The sequence below is a fragment of the Hydra vulgaris genome, chromosome 03 (genome assembly GCF_038396675.1).
Source record: "Hydra vulgaris chromosome 03, alternate assembly HydraT2T_AEP".
Classification (NCBI taxonomy): Eukaryota; Metazoa; Cnidaria; class Hydrozoa; order Anthoathecata; family Hydridae; genus Hydra; species Hydra vulgaris.
The window spans coordinates 26,591,817-26,613,130 of NC_088922.1; the positions used below are offsets into that span (position 1 = coordinate 26,591,817).

The 21,314-nt window shown below is 28.4% G+C and overlaps 1 protein-coding gene across 2 annotated transcripts in view; it reads right to left on the bottom strand.

The window, feature by feature from the left end:
• Window positions 1–19,364, bottom strand: part of LOC100201937 (ATP-binding cassette sub-family A member 2) — a 142,604-nt gene extending 123,240 nt beyond the window's left edge. The window contains exons 1-6 of one of the 2 annotated variants that reach the window (XM_065792797.1): window positions 19,114–19,318; window positions 18,960–19,033; window positions 18,778–18,880; window positions 15,256–15,388; window positions 4,555–4,712; window positions 109–215 (exon numbers count right to left, since the gene is read on the bottom strand). In XM_065792797.1, coding sequence (XP_065648869.1) covers window positions 109–215; window positions 4,555–4,712; window positions 15,256–15,388; window positions 18,778–18,880; window positions 18,960–19,028 — 570 coding nt within the window. In that variant the 5' untranslated portion in view covers window positions 19,029–19,033; window positions 19,114–19,318. Of the gene's footprint in view, window positions 1–108; window positions 216–4,554; window positions 4,713–15,255; window positions 15,389–18,777; window positions 18,881–18,959 lie in introns of both variants that reach the window. The other variant, XM_065792796.1, reaches the window with a different exon arrangement.
• Window positions 19,365–21,314: the final 1,950 nt, after the last annotated feature.

Here is a 21,314-nt window from a genome sequence, read left to right on the forward strand (position 1 = left end):
AATAAAAATATGCATTACTTTTCATGCTACCATACCATTTTCAATACTTACCATGCATTACTTTTCATGCTGATACTAAACATCAAAAAGCTTTAACTTTAATAATACCTTAACTTTACTTTGTAGTAAAGCATTAATAGTGTAGTTTTCAAGTTGACTGTGTAAATTTATCTTCTCGTTTCTTTGAAGCGAGCTCACAAATAATTTTACTACCTCTAAATAAAATATATGTATTAACTAAACAAAGTATAATAAACTAGGAAAACTCTACATGTATACTATATTTAGAAATACATAAAATATATACATATATATACATATATATATATATACATATATATATATATATATATATATATATATATATATATATATATATATATATATATATGTATATTACATATATATATATAAAATATATATATATACATATATATATATATATATATATATATATATATATATTATATATATATATATATATATATACATATACATATATGAAACCTGTCACAATTAATTTATTTGAAAAGTGTTAGTTCACTGTATCGTCAGATAGCGAGTTCCAACAGTTCACGATTCTGTTAGTGAAGAAATTGCTTTGCAGTGCGCTGTTACGGACTAATTCTTTGCTAAGTTGTCCTCTACAACCAGTTCTTGGCTCTCTTGTGATTGTTGGTACACACCATTTCACTTTGTCGATTCCTTTTAATATTTTAAATTATTGAATGAGGTCGCCCCTTTGTAGACCCAAAGTTAGACTAGTTAGGTTGAGTTTGATTAGCCTTTCTTTACAGCTCTGTTGCCTCATTGTGAGTCCAATCTTGGTGGCTTGTCGCTGAACTTTTTCAAGTGTTTTTTGGTCCTTTTTTGTCGATAGTGACCAAGTGCATACTGCATATTCCAAATGTGGTCTGACATATGTTGTATAGAGTTTTTTCCATAGTGCTGGATCTCGCGATACAAACGTACTTTTTAACAGTCCAAAAAATTTATTTGCGATTGATGCGGCCTTATCAACTTGTTTTTCTGGCTTAAGATCTTGACTTATTGTGACTCCAAGGTCTATTCTGTCATCGTTGTTGTTAGATCTCTTTTTGCGCCTGATATTGGATTTAGCATAGTGTATGTCGTTGATTTGTTTGCTTATCCAATGTGCATATATATATATATATATATATATATATATATATATATATATATATATATATATATATATATATATATATATATATATGTATATATATATATGTATATATATATATAGGCTTACCATCCTGTTTTGACTGAAATTGTCCCGGTTTTATACCATTTGCCCTAGTGTCAAAACGGTTTTTGTTCTGTCCCATTTTTGGGGAAAAAATAATTTTTATTTTTATTTTGTCTTGAACAAAATGATGATTTTGAATTTTGAATAAAGCGGAGACTATGAAATTCATAATGTTTTGATACTAATACAAATATTAATAATTTCTTTCTAAGTCTGGGTTTTATCAAGAACTCAAAGTCTTATTTTGAATCATCTCAAATAACGCTAACCATTGACTTTATTAGTGTATGTGTACACAGAGCTGTGAATTTTTTGTTTGTTTAATATGCCAAAAAGAAGTTGTAAATTTAAAAATAAACTTCAAAAAGATTACCCATTTGTGAAAAAAATTAGTGATGAGGATAACAAAGTGATTTGTCAGCATTGTTTAACAGAATTTTCTGTTGCACATGCAAGCACAAGCAGATATTAAATGCCATATAAACTGTGCCAAACACAAACCTAAAGGATTTTTAAAAAATGATGGACCCAATGAAGCTGATTTAGTTATTGCAGCAAAGGAGGCTACATTTGCCTTTCACACAGCAATTCATGATTTGAGCTTCAAAACATCTGACTCATTCATATGTTTTGAATATGCCATATGCCAATTTAGAATTTGTTGAATATTTTTATCTATCAAAATAATATATTTTCCATTTTTATTTAAATGTTCTAATAGAAAAACTTTTCTTTATCCGATAACCAAATTTGGGTTCAAAAAATTTTGAGATTAGTTTTGAAATACAGTCAAATTCTGACAATTCAAAACTAATCTCAAAATTTTTTTGAACCCAAATTTGGTGCTGCAAGAACCAAATGTCAAGCAATAATTTTAAATGTTCTTTCACCTTTATCTGTAAAAGGGTTACATGATGAAGAAAAAGACTTACAGAAGACACATTTTGTAAATATTTTTAATGACACATCAAATAGAAAAGAAGTAAAACTATCACCAGTTGTTGTTACTTTTTACCACTGGAAGTTTGAAAGTAAAAATTTCTGGATTTTGAGTCTGATGATGGGGAAGCATCTAAAATATTCATTGATAAGCTAATTTTGACATTGCAGCATCATGAAGTTAATAAAAAAATAGCTGCTTTTTGTTCTGACAATTGTAACACAAATTTTGGTGGAGTACATAGAAAAGGTAAAAATAATGTTTACAACAGGCTCAAGCAAGAACTTGGTGTTAAAATTGTTAACATTGGTCGAGGTGCACATACTGTGCATAATACACTTCAATCTGCTGTGGACAGTCTTCCAATTGAAATTGAAGCTCTAGTTAAAATATATAAGTGTTTTCATATCTACACAGTTCGAGTAACTGAGTTAAAGGAGTTTTGTGATTTTGTTAATGTGGAATATAGAAAAACAATCCAGCATGGAAGTACTAGACTTCTTTCATTGTTACCTGCAATTGAAAGAATTTTGTTTGAGGCGCTGAAGTCATATTTTATTTCTCAAGAAAACTGTCCACGTGCTTTGCAAGTATTTTTTGAAAGTGAAACAGGTGAGCTATATTTCTGGTTTGTGCATGGACAGCTAAATAGTTTTAATAAAACTGTATTAGTTATGGAAAAAAGTCAATCAAATGCGACAAAAATTATTTTTGAGGAAAGAATCAATAGTAATTTTGTCCCACAAGAAGCAAAACAGTTGCTTGGAAAATTTAGTGCCCAGGATGTTAATACATTTATGACAGAGGTAAATTCCTTTTATAAACAATGTATTTCTTATATTCAACTGTGGGAAAACAGTTTTGGTGGGACTGAGATATTAGCATGGATTGGACTTGATCAGGTATTGAAGTGGGAGGATATTGAATAATCTACTGAAGTTATAAACAAGATTCATGGTTCAGATGATCAACAAAAAATTTGACAGTCTTTTTTATGAGATGTCAACAAAAATTTGCAACAAAAATGGAAGAATGGAGTTTAATGAATGTCCAAATTGGTGTACCTAATCTGGTAAAAGTTATTGAATACATTTTGCGTTTGCATTTGGTCAGATGACGGAAGCCTTTTGGAGGAGTCCACGGTAAAAAAAACATTAATTCTTTCCCCTTCCTCCCTCTCTGGTCATATATTTCAGCATTTTTCAAACACCCTTCCTTCCCCCTCCCTGCCCCCGCCGTAACCTCTGCCTGTCCCGGTTTACAACTTCAAAATTATGGTAAGTCTATAAATATATATATATATATATATATATATATATATATATATATATATATATATATATATATATATATATATATATATATATATAGATATATATATATATATATATATATTTATATATATATATATATATAATATATATATAAATAAGTCTATAAATATATATATATATATATATATATATATATATATATATATATATATATATATATATATATATATAGATATATATATATATATATATATATATATATATATATATATATATATATATATATATATATAGATATATATATATATATATATATATATATATATATATATATATATATATATATATATATATATATATATATATAGATATATATATATATATATATATATATATATATATATATATATATATATATATATATACGTAAGTGTATATATATGAATAAAGGAAATATCTTTATATTATCATGTATAATATTGTATACTTGAAAGAGTGCTCTATAGATAAACTAGAGCTATATAATATATATGTTACTGTTACCCGCAGTACCAGGAATTAGCTAAATGCTAATGTTTATAATATTATTTAATATTGCAACTTTGAGTTTCATGTGTTATCACAATCATCAGGCAAGTAGTAAAAGTTTAATTTTTCTGGTAGCAAAATTTAACTTTTCATGTGTATATATATTGCTGGTAGCAAAATTAAACTTTTACTACTTGCCTGATGATTGTGATAACACATGAAACTCAGAGTTGCAATATTAAATTATATTATAAACATTAGCATTTAGCTAATTCCTGGTACTGCGGGTAACAGTAACATACATATTACATATATATATATATATATATATATATATATATATATATATATATATATATATATATATATATATATATATATATATATATATATATATATATATATATATATATATATGTATATATATATATATATATATATATATATATATATATATATATATATATATATATATATATATATATGCATGCGTAATATGAAAGCATTTATTTTTCTATTATACTTAAAAAACAAAACTCAACCATCACTAGTAAAATCATCAAGAATATTATAGTAAGCCAGTGTAATATTGCCATAAAGCATATGGAGCTTCTGGTCGCTCTGTAAAGCTTCTTGAATCTTCTGTAAAACTGATGCATTTCTAACAATAGGCTCAATATTTTGAACAAGTTTGTATAAACTAAAAATATGAATATATTTTTTAAACATTCGTTTTAGTTTTAGAAAACAAAACAGTTTTGAAATAAAAAAGTTATCAGATTTTAACCAATTTAAAAATTTTAGAATACATAATTTGTTAAAATGGAAAGAAATGCAATTTAAATACTAAGTACAATATGTAAAAGTATAACAAATATACTCATATTAATATGTACAAACGTATACAATAAATATACAAATATATAAATTTATACAAATATACTTATATAAACAAGTAAAATAAGTAATTAAGTATTCAATAATTGAAAATCTCATCAAAAATGAAGAAACTCATTAATCTTATTTAAAAAGTCTTTCTATTTTTTTTCTAATATCATAAAAAATAAAAGTGTTTCTTAAAGTTTATAATTAATGTTACATTGCATATGCTAGTAACTGTTTTTGAAACTTCTAATTATTTTAAAGCTCAAAAAATTTAATTTCAATTTTTTTTTTAAAGTATCATATGTAGCTACAATTTATTTATACTTGAAATCATTTCTCTGAATTTGGTCTTTAATTTATTTACTGATGATAAATCTTTTTTACATTACTACAAGAGTTTGTAGCATTTAACACAATATAACATAACAAAGTATTCGAAAGATTTTTACAATATAATTAAAAAATAATAATATGAGAGAAAAGCGATGTTTGCTGAATAGATGAGAAGAAATTTCATAGCTAACATTGATAACAATGATTATGGGCCTATTCAAATTCAAATTTTTAAATATCCTACTTCTACTGCATCCCACTTCTTCCCACTCTCCCCTATTAATGTAACTAACAATCAAAAGTTCAAGCAAGATATGTTTTCTATGCTTTAAATGCCTGATTTTATTTCTTAATTCTTTACTTACAAAAAATTGATATTGTGTTCTAATTCTTTTGTTTCTAAAGCTTACTTAATTCAAGTGGTAAATAACCAGATAAAAAAATATGCTTATGAAAGTTATTTGCACACAACTATACTCTTGACTCATAGGATTACATGTTACAATAACATGTAATCCTATGTTCTGACAAGACCTATGTTAATGCTATTTATAATACTTGGTATGTTGCTACTAGATGCCTAATATTTATGATAAATTTACATAATTTAATATTTATGATAATTTAATATTTATGATAAATTAACCTTTATGATAAATTTACAAATATTATTGTTTACATGTCTTGTAATTCATAGTGCAGTTTTGACAAGTTTTTTGAATGTTTTAATAGTTTATCATCTTTTATTTCCAATACAAATATTAAATTTGTTATAACTAGTGATTTAAATTGTGATATACAATTTCCAGCTTCGTGAGATAATTTTCTAATTTTTGTTCTGAGGAACATCATTTGATAGCTAATAATTGCCTTCCACATGTATTGTTTTGTTATAAGGAAAAATAACCGTCAATTTGGACAAATTACATTTTTTTCAAGAGTTTTATACAAATGGTATTTATTACAACAACAAAAAAAAGTGAGCATACAGTTTAATAAAAAGTTATTTTAATTTTTGACCTACTGTGACCTATAAAAAGCATAAAATAAAGCCTTTTATCTTCTACCTACTCTACCTTAGTTCTTGAAAATATCTGTTACACGTGGCATGATTACTATGACACCTTGTTTAACACAGTCAAGTAAAAATATAATACAAAAAATACTGTTTTGACGCTCTATCCTCCTTGACACATTCCAGTAATGGAATGTGTCAAGGAGGTTTTGTCTCTCTTCTTTATGATGTCTTCATTAATGAACTTATAAATTTTAGTTCCAGCACAAAAACTCTATACTTTACATTATTTTCTTTTGTGAGTCATGGTTTACAAAAAAATCTGAAACACACTTATTGGTTACTAGTTTTACTGTAAAGATATAGAAGTTGTGTGTAGCAATCTATGTCAAAAAAAATCATGTGTTTACTCAATTCAGACTGATTCGAACTCAATAAAAAGACCTAACTATAATTGTGCTGACTTTATTGCTATCCCAGAAGAAAGTTACTTTCTTAATTTGAGAATTATTTTTAGTAACCAACACAGAAATATAATATATATCATATCAACTTAATCAACAGAAATATAATATATTATATATCAACTTTTTATGATTAGTTTTCAAAAAAACTTCTATTAGCATGTACCAACAACAACCAAATCATGTAAAAAGATTAATAATTTCTCTTGTGGTTATCAAAGCATCTGCTTCTAACAAGAGGCTATGGAATTAATATCAAGAGCTGATTGTGAAAACATTTTATTCCTGAAAAACCTTCACGCGTTGACCAGTAAAAACGTATGTATTAACGTTTTTTTTTTGTTTACACATTATGTATAAATTTTTAAAAGTTAACATTTTAGATAAGCTTTTATAAAATTTAATTAAGTTGAAACATCTGGTATAGTATGTAAACTTATCCTCTTTCTTCTAATAAATTACAATATTTCTAGGGGTTATATATACCCTCGTTATTCAAGTAATATAAAAAACCGTTAATAAAAAATAAAAAGTTTAAAAAGTTAAAAAAGTTACATTATGTATAAACAAAAATTATGTATAAACAAAAATTATGTCATAATCAGTTACTATAGTAACTAATTATGACATAATTTATATAAACAATAAAAAAGATTTCAAAGAATAATTGTCGTATCTCAGATTTACTACAAGAACAACGGCGAAGCAGTGACGCCAAGAGGGGGAGGGGGACGAAAGAAACAGTTTATCCCGGCGGTAGATATCCAAGGGGCGCCAAATGAAAAGAAGGTACCTAAAAAAATTGCAAGACGTAATTTATGGACGAACCATAAGGACATCCAATGTCCACTGGGAAATGATAAATTCTATACCAACAGCTACACTACCAAAACTTAGGTAAAGCACATCCTTAATACGCAACCCACATAGCTACAAAACACCGGAATTAGCTAAACGTAAGTTAGAGTTTTGCAATGAATTGGCGCAAATAGATTCTGATGTCGAATCCAGTTAATTTTTCAACAATATTTCTTAATGTTTTCCTCTACCAAAATAAAATCTGTGCTAATTAATTTAAGAAATATGTTGTACCTATCTTTTACTAATTACAATAGTTAAATAAACACTTCATTGCTGCAAAGCAAAACTATATTAAGTCCATTTTTGACAAAAATTTTTGGTTTAAAATACTATTTTTGACAAAAACTTTTGGTTTAAAATACTCCTTAGGGCACAAAAGTTATCTCACAAAGTATGGAACCGAAATTGATTCAACTTTTGTAATTACGAGTAAAATTTAAATTTCTTATGTCATAAAAAATAGTTAAGAGACATCATTGCTGCAAAACAAAACTATCCTAAGCCCATTTTTTGGCAAAAAAAACTTTTTTGGTTTAAAATACTTAATAAATATAATAAAAAACTGAAAACAAGTATATTTAATCAAAAAAATCAAGTGCAGTGATGAATTAAAAATTTTAAATGGCTTTTTCTCCGTACAGCAAAAATGGACTTAAGTCTTGTTTTGCAGCGACGACTTAAGCTATTGCAAAGTGAATCTTTTGTTGGTCTGTGAGGTCGTTTCCAGTCACGCTGCAAAATTTATTATTTTTGATTGATTTTTGTATCAAACGATGTTTTTAAAAAGTGATGTATGCATAACTATATATATATATATATATATATATATATATATATATATATATATATATATATATATATATATATATATATATATATATATATATATATATATATATATATATATATATATATATATATATATATATGTGTATATATATGTATATACAGTATCGGACAAAACGAGTGCAACCAAATAATGTTAATTTAGTTTCTTTATATAAAAAAGCGGCATTTTTTCAATTTAGAGAAAAAACTATGTAACTGTTTAGAGACAAAGTTCTTCAAGTTTTATTCATCACAAAGTTCATTATTTGTACACGAAAATTAATAAATTATTCAAAAGTACTAAAAAAAGTTGATTTCCTTCTGGACAAACCAAGTGCAACTCGACAAAATGTTGACCAAGCTGTGTTTCGCTATCAATATTTCGTGGCGAATCCTTTGTTGTCGATCACAGTCTTGCATCTTCGAGGCATAGATTCGATCAGGTGATCAATGAAACTTTGTGGAATCGCTGCCCAGGCCTTTTGGATTTGTTCAAACAGTTGATCCTTATAACGAACACCTTCAAGATTAATTCTGCGGTTGACGATCTCCCACAGGTTCTCGATAGGGTTGAGATCCGGAGATTGCGGCGGCCAATCCATCACCTATAGGTGGTTGTCTTGAAACCACTGCTTGACTACTTTTGCAGTGTGTTTCAGATTGTTGTCTTGCTGAAAAACCCATTTTATTGGCATACTCCATTCAGCATGAGGTAACATAACATCTTTCAGGATATTTTTATACATGAAACGGTCCATTATTCCATCGTTTCGATGTATTGGACCTAGACCGTTAGCAGAAAAACACCCCCAGACCATTACATTGCCTCCACCATGCTTCACGGTCTTATGGCAGTAACGTAAATCGAGGCGTTTTCCGGCCGGTCGACGTACACGGCAAATGCCATCGCTCCTAATCATGTTGAACTTCGATTCATCACTAAACAGGACAGTTCGCCATTTCTACACATTCCAGTCAATATGAGATGTAGCAAACAGGAGTCTTTTCCTCTAGTTTTTTAGTGAAATCAGCGGTTTCTTTGCAGGGCGTCGAGAAAATAATCCAGCTTCAACAGCACGTCGTCTTATTGTTCGGTCCGATACAGGCAGCTCTAATTGCTTTTGTATCTCGACTGATGATATCCAGGGATCCTTCTTGACGGATCTGACGATCATAGAATTCTCTCTAGAAGTGGTGGAACGCGGTCTTCCACCTTTGTTATCTTCTGCCAACTTCCCCGTAGAACGATATTTGGAACATACTCTTGATACGGTCCATTTTTTCACGCGATTTTTATCACAAATACTTTTTTGTGACATTCCACTTACGTAATCGCCAATGATTTTCTTTCTTAGTTCCAATCCAAGACTGTCGGGAGCCATTTTTGCACTTGAAGTCATAAAAATGATAAAAATAAATAATCACGCTTCTCAAGGCTTACCGTGTTACATTTACCTTGTGATGATACAATAATGCTCAAGACAACGTCTTGGTTGGATGTGGGCTGTATTGATGTAATAAAACACTTGTTGTATTTCATTTCTTGTATTGATGTTCTTCGATAAAACACTTTGATAAAACTCACTTCGATAAACTGTCTTGATAATACTGACTGATTGACTTCCATATACTGACTGAATTACATGTCGATTTACATGTCTCTTATATAGTAAAATGAGCCTGTGTGAACCTGTTCTGGAAGATTCTAGATGCTTCTTTTCGATGCTGCTGGAAGCTTCTGGATGCTTGTGAATGTTTCTGGATATTTCTGGATGCTACTGGATGCTTCCAGATGCTTCTTCTGGAAACTTTTGGAAGCTTCTGCATGCTTCTGGAAACTTCTGGAAACTTCTGGATACTTCCTTTAATTATTAAAAAACTTCCGTGACGTTAACACGGACCAGACTTAAGAAAATGAAACAAACCAAAAAAGTTGCACTTGTTTTGTCCGCTGCAAAATGACACTTGTCAACGAAATTCTGCCTGTGTGCTGTCACCTGTTAGCTGATTGCTCATGTCATGGCATGCTATGACTCCAGACTCCTGAACTGTCTGCGAGGATTGTGAGGGAGCAGTCGCCGAAGCCCCTTGTTTCCACTCTTCTTCGTTTTTAATGGATATTTACAAAAACTCTTTTTGTAGTAGCTTCTGCTTCTGCTTTTCGCTCATCACACACTCTACATTATCTTGAAAAATTTTTACTGTAAGCACAGCAAAATTTCTTTTATATATTTGTTGTTATAAAAAAGATATGTCCTTCAAAGCAATTTATTTTTTAAAACAAGAAATATTTTTTGTTTTGAGAAATAAATTTTCTAAACTATGGTCAATGAACTTACAATTTTGCTATAAGTTCTGATGAGTTTTTAACAACTAAACAACCAAGCCTTATCCGTAGGTATTTTTTTAAACTATGAACTAGAGCATCAAAAATTAATCTGGAGTCTGGTAAAGTTCAAGACCTAGTAATTGGTCTTTATCAACAAAAAACAACTGTCAGAAAGATTTCAACTATAATCCTGCCAATTCCCGCATCTTTTTGGAACTTCGTTTGGGTTAAATAAAGAATGTTTACCATTGTAAGATGCTAAGACCAGCATCATGATTAACGGATCCAAACACTTTGTATGGGCATACCGTGATTTTAATACCACCTTTGCAGTAGGCTCATATTAGGTATAATGGCACATCTGCCAATAGTCTCGTTGACCATAAAATGAAACTGCTAAAAATTATTACATATAACTTTGACAAGATAAAACCAAAGTGTTATTTTTATTGATTTCATTTCTATTATATTTCAACTGATTTTAAGAAAAGTCTTTCAGCGTGAAAAAATTAATCGGTTTAGAGTTAATTTCTTTGTTTTTTACATCTGGCTTTAAACTTTTTGCAAACCGTGTTTGAAAATTACGTTTTTTTAATTTCATAAAAAATTTGTGCAATTTGAAAATACCACCAGTTAACAAATGTAGTAATAATAAAAATGCGCACAATTGGTATAGATTAAAAACCTATTCTTTGTAATGACGTGAGTATATAGTTAATGTTTTGCAAATTTCTATTCGCGCCGATAGTTTGAAAATCCACTTCGCAAACTTAAAAAATGTAAAAAAATTAAACTTCAAAAGAGTGGCGCAAGTTTATAATGTCATCCAAAGTTTTGAGACACTCTGTGTATTTAAATTTATTCATTAGGGTCAAATGGGATGGGCTAGACAGGCTAAAAGATAGTCGATGTATGTACTGAAGCCAATAAATATTTCTTATAGTTTAAAGGTCTCCACTGAGAGAGCTAGTCTCCACACGAGAGCCCAACAAGCGAAAAAATAAAATTTTTTTTGGCCACTTAACTGTAGCTTAACCGCTAAATAAGAGTACGGTTTAGATGGTATAAAATCATTTAAAAATTGTGCTGCTTCTTCCACTAGATCACTTTATCTCATCTTCAATTATTCCTTATCGATAGGTGTAGTCCTGGAACATTAGAAACTTTGCAAGAATTCTTTTTTAAAAATGAGTAATAAAACTAATTTCCAAAATTATCACCTTATCTGTAGAACCATTAGTCATTCATGTGTTTAACCCCATGAACTTTGTATGAACCCGTGTAAAATTATGAAAAGTATTGCGCATAAAATTATCATTTCGGTTTTTCAGGAGCATGAATAATCATCTTCTTAATGTTTTCCATTTTCATAATTTTTATTGGAACTTTCCCTGATGAGTAGGCTGCAATAAAGGAAATCAATGATTACGTTTTGGGAAGTTTTTTTTATCAGCTGAAAGTTGTGCATTTGTAATCCTTCAATCAAAGAATACGCTGCGATTACTTCTTTTCTTTAGAGCTATAAAGTAATTCTTTATACCAAGTGGAAGTAAACTTGAATACTACCCACAACATTCTCATACTAGTGGGTTTTTTGTGTTCCTTTCTCCAATCATAAAAATCTTCTTAAAATCATCAGGTATTTACATCCAATCATGTTTACGCTTTTTCATAGCACCAAAACCTCAATTGCTTTAAAATAAAGAACTAAAAACTAATTATAAACTTGTTCAAAACTTCCTGTATTTGTAAGAGTAATCCAGAATCTTATCATGGTGTGATTCCAATTCTGTCTGCAGGTACCATTGTATAAGAAGTGCAGCTTTTTTACATTTAATGATATATTAGTATCAATATATTTGAAAGGCATGTTAGATATACCATTTTTTTCATTTTAGGGCTACTCCTTTGTGTACAGTAGTATTTCAGATTCCCAGTTTCTAAGTTTTTTGTACCAAAACAGTTGAGCCGAAGTTGCGTCAAGTAAAAAATATCCTGAACTGAGATTGCTGGAGTGGAGAAATTTTGCATAAAATTAAATGAAAGTATGACTGTCTTCACATTCTGCACATAACTTGGTGACACTTTGAAGTTTATTACAAATTTGCTTGGCTCGTCTTTTGTGGATAACGAGTTCAGCTAGAGCAATGCTTTTAAATGCATCACCGATAAAGGAGTTCTGAACCATAAAAAAAGTTGTTATGAAAATAGGTAATGTAAAACCAATTTTTTACATCCATATCACTACTTCCAAACAATTTTTTACATCTTTCATTAAACAAGAAATAGATTTTTTTTACATTGATTTTGGTAATCAAGATAACTGATGTTTTTGGTATCATGGCAGATATTTTTCGTGAGGAATGATAAATATGTTTAAGTATTTTAGAACAAGCGTTGGCAGAAATCATATTCCAGATTTATGCCTTGTTTATGTTAAGTTGATTTAATCTTCATTAGGAGATCAGTAAGTCTTCGAACCCTGCTCTACACACTAAAAAAAAAAGGTAGAAATTTCTACCTTAGGGTAGGATATGTGATATACCCTTAGTAAGGTATAATTTTCTACCTCTTAGGGTAGAAAATTATATTAAAAACAATTATTTCTCATACAATTTTCTAACTTAAAGGTATAGTTTCCAACATTATAAGGTAGAAAATTATACCTTACTAAGGGTATATCACATATCCTACCTTAACTAAAAATTTCTACTTTTTTTTTTAGTGTGTAAGTAATGCAAAAGAATAAAATAAATGCTTTTTATATCTTTTCCCTTTCGCTATATTTTTTGTTTATGCACGTAAAATATAACGCGTGACCTGCAAAGTCACGCGCTATATTTTATATCTAGAAAAAGATGCCCTAAATATACGGAACTACTCAACAGACTAACGTGGTTTTTTTGCTCAACCCGGAGTTTGCCTTCTATTCAATCCAAAACGACTTTTTGCGTTTTTTTGACGTGGTTTTGAAGTGGTTTCTGCATTCACCGATTTAATTAATAAATTATTTTGAAATCGAAGACATTTATTTGTTTTATCTTTCATTTATAGGTCTCGATGTAATGTAAACATTTGTTCAGAATATAAATAGATGAAAAACTATAAATTTATATTTGATAATAAAACTTTTTATTTTTTACGAGAGAAATGGGGAAATTTTTAAAATAGGGAAACAAGGGTTGGTCTATTGTTGGGAATTTTTTTCTTGAAAAACATCATTTGGAATCTTTTTCATGAAATCTATATACCTTGAACAGTTATTGGGCAAAGTTTCAGCTTTATAGCAATTAATTCCACGACCAGCATTACCGGAAAAAGTTGGTTAGAGCGTTGAACAAAAATGCGATGGCCTATAACTGAACCTACAGTATTTTAAATCGACTGAACTTTAAACCATTTCTAAAGTTTACTTTCTACTATTCTTTACTACTATTTACCTATTCTTAACTATTTTCTACTGGACAGCCTATTTTCCATCGATTAAATTTTAAACATACTTAAATTTCAATTTTCTATTTACTTTTGATACTGCATTTATTTTGTTATGCAATTTGTATAATATTTTGGTGATTCAAATTTTAAAACTTAAAAAGATCTTTCTTTGAATTAAAAAATTGCATGCCAAAGCTTTAGTAGGGTATGGCAGATAGGAAACTTTTTTTAATAAGTATAGATTAACGAGTGTTTTCTGAAACGAAATTTGACGCAGAATTTGATTCTGGAAAGAAATTGCAACTGGCATAACAATTTAGGTTAGAATTATTTAGATTTGTGCATTTTTTCTGAGATGGCAACCAAAAATAGCCACTGCCTCAAACAAGTACTGAAGCCACAACCATGGCCTTTTATCTATCTTTTTATAAATAATTTTGATGTTGCCAAATTTAATTATGCAGTCGTTTCGTGCATACAAAGTATCACAAGCTCGATGTCGTAATAATCTGGACTTTTTAGTGTTAAAAACGATGAGGCGCCAATACAATATTCGATCGACAATTTGTAATCCGACTGACAAATCAACTGAATGAACTAAAAATTCTGAAGGCTGTTTAAAAGTCATAAACTCGGACCACTTTAATAATTAGTATCATCAATCACATGAACAAACATTCACATGTCATCACTCTTCACAGGATTGAACTGAGTAGTGTATCTATGTTGTTCGAGAGTTCATTTTCTGGTTTTATTGCGTTACGAATGGAACATTTTATAAAATGTTCCATTCGTAACGCAATAAACTATAGTTCATTAATTGTAAATTTCACTATTTTGAATTTCCCAGAATCAAGTTTTATTCGTCGTCACTGTTTGATTTCAGGCACTATCGTCAGACGTAGGTACGCAATAAATTTCTTAAAAAATAGCAAACTTCTAACCGAAATAGCTGTCGCAGGCCAAAAAATTTTCTAGATTTGAATTTAGCGTCAAATTTCGCCTTAGAAACAGATCTTTACAGAAAAACTTTCAATTTTAGTGTTAAATACTAAAAACCAATAATTAGTTAATGTATAATAAATTCTCTTACTTTGACTGAGTAAAGCTTGGTATCTTTTGAGGTTTACTAAAAACTTTATAAGTGTTGTAATGGCAAAATAGTGATTGGATAAAAGGTAACATGCCAGCTGTCGGAAGTGCTCTCGGAAAGAAATAAACGTTTCCTTGATAGAAATATATATATATTACAAATACAAATATATATATATATATATATATATATATATATATATATATATATATATATATATATATATATTACAAATACAAATATATATATATATATATATATATATATATATATATATATATATTATATTTTAAATATGTCTTATATATATATATATATATATATATATATATATATATATATATACATATATATATATATATATATATATATATATATATATATATATATATATATATATATATATATATATATATATATATATATATATATATATATATATATATATATATATCGTTTGATTTAGTGTTGTATTATAATAATACAAAACTCTTGTTCGTTTAAAAGTGCTCAATATTTAGGAAATTTATTTTGGTTATATATAAATTTCTAAACAGAGCGGTTTATAATTATAGTTAAAAACGATAAAGAAAAAACTTTTTATTATGGAACTTTAAGTTTCATGCCTAACGGCAATCATCAGCCATATATTACAAAATTAAAAATTAAACGTTAAAATACAATTTGAATTACGGTGGCGTGAGTTCTAATGACTCCATGGAAACACAATTTTAACGTATATGTAAATTTAGTATAACGTGACGTAAACCAACCAGGATCAATCTTCGGTATCAAAAGAGGAGATAAGGAACTTATTTTTGTGCCTGCACTTCGATATTATTTCGCTTCTTGTATTTAGTAGGTTTTCTCCTCTATACATCAAAATTTGATACTTTTCGTTCAAACAAAGGTTACAAACTCTTGATGTTGGGTTCTATGGTTTGCATTTTTTAACAATCCTCCATTTGACAAAAGGTGTAAAGTTATTTTCTTTTAGTTTCCATACTTCTTTAGATAGCTCTGTATCATTCTTGTATCTAACTGCATTAAAAGATTTTAAGTGGTTTGCATACCGAACTTTAAAAGGTGTTTCGCTAATTCCAAAATACACTTTTTCTTTATATTCCGGGTTATTTGAATAGATGGTGGCCTGATAAACAATGTTGTTGGAAAGGCAATGGTTGTTCATGGGACATTTGGTTTTTTCAATGCAGTTGCATTTCATTTCATTAGTTTTTGCCTCCTTACGTAAAATGCTTTTGTTGTGAGAGTTAATAATGGATTTTATGTTTGGCATGCAGGAATAACTTATTTTGATTGTGTTTCTATTAAATATTTTACGAAGTCTGTGGTTAAATGGAAAGTGGAGGTCGATGAGGTTCAAGAAACATTTACCTATTTTTGTAACAACATTTGCACTGAAAGGAGGATTATACCAAATTATCTTGCGTTTATGGTTGCTGTTTGTTGATTTTATACTTGGATGGTATGCAAGTTCACAATTGTAACCCGATTTTTTCAAGGCTTCTTGGTAAGGTGGAATACTTTCTTTAAAAATTGGTTCACTCGACGATGCTGCTGACAATCTTAATGCAATAGTCTTAGGAATACTTTTAATTACACTCGGTGGATGGTTAGAACTAATATGTATATAATTCAGTATATTATCTGGTTTGCGATATGGCTGAAAAGATCCATCGTTAAGGTTTAGCGTTAAATCGAGATAGTTAACTATTTTCAAATTACATTGAATAGAGATAAGAAGATTGTTATTTTTAAAAATTTGTACAAAATGTTTCTTTATCCTCTCCATTTCTTGACCACTTTTATTCCTAAACATAGCTAGCCCATCATCCCGATATATGCCGAAATTGCTTTTATCATAAAACTGCGAGATTTGATGCAAAATAAAAATCCCAACTAATTCGCAAATCTCCGCGCCATCAAAGGCCCCCATAGTAACATCGAATAATCCTCCCATTTTCTTAATCCAAGCAGTTCCATTGCTAAATAATAATGATTTTCTTGCATGGTGTATAAAACTCTTTTGTTCGCTATTTATTGTTAGATGTTGCTCTGCAAAAGTTATTGCATTTTTTAGTAGGTTTTCATTAATCGACGGATAAAAATCACTAATATCAAAGACTAAGAACTTACAGAATTGCTTTTCTTTTATGTTTTGAAACCAATGTATAACATTTTGGGTGTTTTGCCATTGGTTCAAAAATAGCTTCTTTCTCAGTTCGAAGTTAATGTTGGATACAATAGATTTTGAAATTCTTCCTATCTCATTTTTAGCAGGATTAATAAGTCTAACAGTTGGTTTATCTAGGAAGTTCTCTTTATGGTCTTTTAGAGTGAAGAAACAATCTGCAGTACCGTTAATTTCAATTTTATTGTATACATCATGGTTTATTAGGATTTTTTTACCTTGTTTATTTACTTGATCTTTGAGTTTAGGGTCCGCCTTTTTATACGTGGAAGTAATTGCATTATTAAGGAGATGGTTGTATTGATCTTTGGTTGTATTGATCTTTGGTTGTATTGATTCTTTAATCACAGACTTCGTAAAATATTTAATAGAAACACAATCAAAATAAGTTATTCCTGCATGCCAAACATAAAATCCATTATTAACTCTCACAACAAAAGCATTTTACGTAAGGAGGCAAAAACTAATGAAATGAAATGCAACTGCATTGAAAAAACCAAATGTCCCATGAACAACCATTGCCTTTCCAACAACATTGTTTATCAGGCCACCATCTATTCAAATAACCCGGAATATAAAGAAAAAGTGTATTTTGGAATTAGCGAAACACCTTTTAAAGTTCGGTATGCAAACCACTTAAAATCTTTTAATGCAGTTAGATACAAGAATGATACAGAGCTATCTAAAGAAGTATGGAAACTAAAAGAAAATAACTTTACACCTTTTGTCAAATGGAGGATTGTTAAAAAATGCAAACCATAGAACCCAACATCAAGAGTTTGTAACCTTTGTTTGAACGAAAAGTATCAAATTTTGATGTATAGAGGAGAAAACCTACTAAATACAAGAAGCGAAATAATATCGAAGTGCAGGCACAAAAATAAGTTCCTTATCTCCTCTTTTGATACCGAAGATTGATCCTGGTTGGTTTACGTCACGTTATACTAAATTTACATATACGTTAAAATTGTGTTTCCATGGAGTCATTAGAACTCACGCCACCTTAATTCAAATTGTATTTTAACGTTTAATTTTTAATTTTGTAATATATGGCTGATGATTGCCGTTAGGCATGAAACTTAAAGTTCCATAATAAAAAGTTTTTTCTTTATCGTTTTTAACTATAATTATATATATATATATATATATATATATATATATATATATATATATATATATATATATATATATATATATATATATATATATATATATATATATATATTAAAAGACATATTTAAAATATAAAAATTAAAGTTAATAGCACAGATAAGTTTCTAAAGTATGATTTTAAACAAATTATAGCGTACCTTTAACGTCTCTTGGCTCAAACACTTCAGGATTTGCTATGCGAGTGACGAGCAGTATCAAAAAAATTGTAAGAGGCCATAAAACTTCAACTATGTTACGAAACTAAACACAAGTGACATTTGTTTGAAATAAAATTCTTGAAATAATATCATTTTAAAAATTTCAATCCTAAAAGTATTACCAGTGATCTTCTTCTTATAATAAAGTTTTTCCATATTACCAAGCGAACCTTTGACCAGAAAAGACGCATTTTTGCTGTAAATTTTAAACTAGTAGATTTTTTTATCTTTTAGAAACAATTTTAATTAAAAAAAAAGTTTCGTAAAAGTTTTTACTTGTTTTACCACAATTCTAAATTTTTGCCGTAAAGGTGAACAGTCGAATTTTAATCGTTAATTATTTGTAAAATTTTGATAAAGAACTGATAGTTCATAAATATGTTTTATTTTTTTAAAGATCTTGTAGACAATTTCTTAAGCTGTTAAAGACAAGCTTGAAATAAACTCGTTTTTTTCAGCACTTGCGTCATAAAGAAACTACTTTTGGAATTAGTCTTATATTTCTGAAATTATTTTTCAAAGACGTTAGCCTGGGTATTAAAGATATCAATGGTATGCTTAAATGATTTAATATTTTTTAAAAAACTAAACTTTTAATCAGATTTTTATCTTTTTTGTTTAATATGAGGTCTTTTATAAATAATCGTGCTCGCCTTTAAAGCTTTTTCTTTGTTAAGCGTACATACCACAGAAGTTTAATTAACAATTAATATCGGTATTTTTAATTTTAATAAATAAACATTGTTAATTAGTTGTTCTGTTTGGATTCTTATGAAGTTAAAGCTGAAATTAAAGAAGTTAAAGCTGAAACAAAAAAGCCCTTCAAATTTAACATCCCCCCCCCCCCAGCCCTAAACGTAACAAGTTTATAATTTTTTTTTTTTACTATTCTCAATTAGACTTATATTCATCGATAAATTTTAAGTGTCATAGAATATTTTTCAGCGTTCAAAAAATATGACCATAAAAAGTTTAAACCCCTATCAATTTGAGATGGTTATAAATTTTATATGGTCATAGTTTTTGAACGCTGAGAGATTATACTATGAAACAAAAAATTTATTGATGGATATAAGTCTAATTAAGGATAGTAAAAAAAATATTTTATAAAGTGCTGCTCTCGCGTTTGGGACAGAGAGCGCCAAAATTGTGGGGCTTTTTTGTTTCCAGTCTTCAATCGTCGCAAGTTTTTGCAAAGATCCTTATTTGAAATAAGCATGAGCATATAAATGTTTGGAGTTTGCTCCATCCTGGAAATTAGCTACTGCTAACACCAAAAAACGGCTCCGTCTCTCCTAGACACACACATATAAATTTGATTTTGTAAGTAATTTTTTTTAATTGGAATTTAGTGACATTTTTAAATTTTTCTCATTCCGTAACAGTAGTCATGTTTAGAAAAGTTCTAAGCTAAAATTACGTATCTTTGGCAAGGAACATGTATTTGGTCTACAAAAAAGTATATAATACATTCTGAAAAGCATATACCAAATATTAACGGTGATTATTATGAATAAAAAAGTGTTTTTTTTTCTCACAAACATAAACGATATAGCAACCTTTTTAGAACAAACCTTAAAGTAAGTTATTTGTGAAAAAAAATACTGTTGCAGAAAAAGTTATGACAAAAAATACACGGGTTTAAACGTGGTAGTATAATTTATCTAAGGTACAAATTAGCACTTTAATTAATTTATTTAAGGTATAAATTAGTGCTTGAAACTCTTAAAGAAACATCGTTGTTTAAATTAACATCCATCTATATATGAGCAGGTGCACCGGCTCTTATGTAGATAGATGTTAATTTAAACAACGATGTTTCTTTTTGTGTTTTAAATCTCTATATCTATATCTATCCGCTGAGAATGTTGTGCGTCAACGTTTTCTCAATTTGAGATTTCAATGTTTTATAAGATTTACTGTAGAGAAAATCTTACAAACTAAAAAAACAGTTCCAGTTTTTTAACATAAAATTACACCATACACCAGTCTCAAATTTGACAGAAGGATGGTTTGTAATCATAAATATTGACTTCACTCAATTTTTTTTTGACTTACACTAAACAGATTCTCAATAGCTCATAAACACATAAAAAGTTTCTACCTATATTAGTTAGAAATTTTGAAAACACCGAACCGATTGTCTTAAACTGGTTTCATTAGAAAGACAATAATGCGAGGATGGTTTAAGACCACTAAAACAAATAATTTTCTTAATTAATAAAACAACTTAAATAAAACTTAAGTAAAACAAATATTAAACAACTTAATTAAAGCAAACGTTAAAATTTTCTTAATTCTAAATATTAAAATTTTCTTTGAAATCAACTTTTGCTATTTTTAATTGTTCACAACTTCATCAAAGAAAAAACATAATTATGCAATTTACGATTTACATTTATTTTATTTTAATTGCATTAGTGTAAATACAGATGTCAACACAAAAATTCTAATCTGTCATTTTCATCAGAATGTTT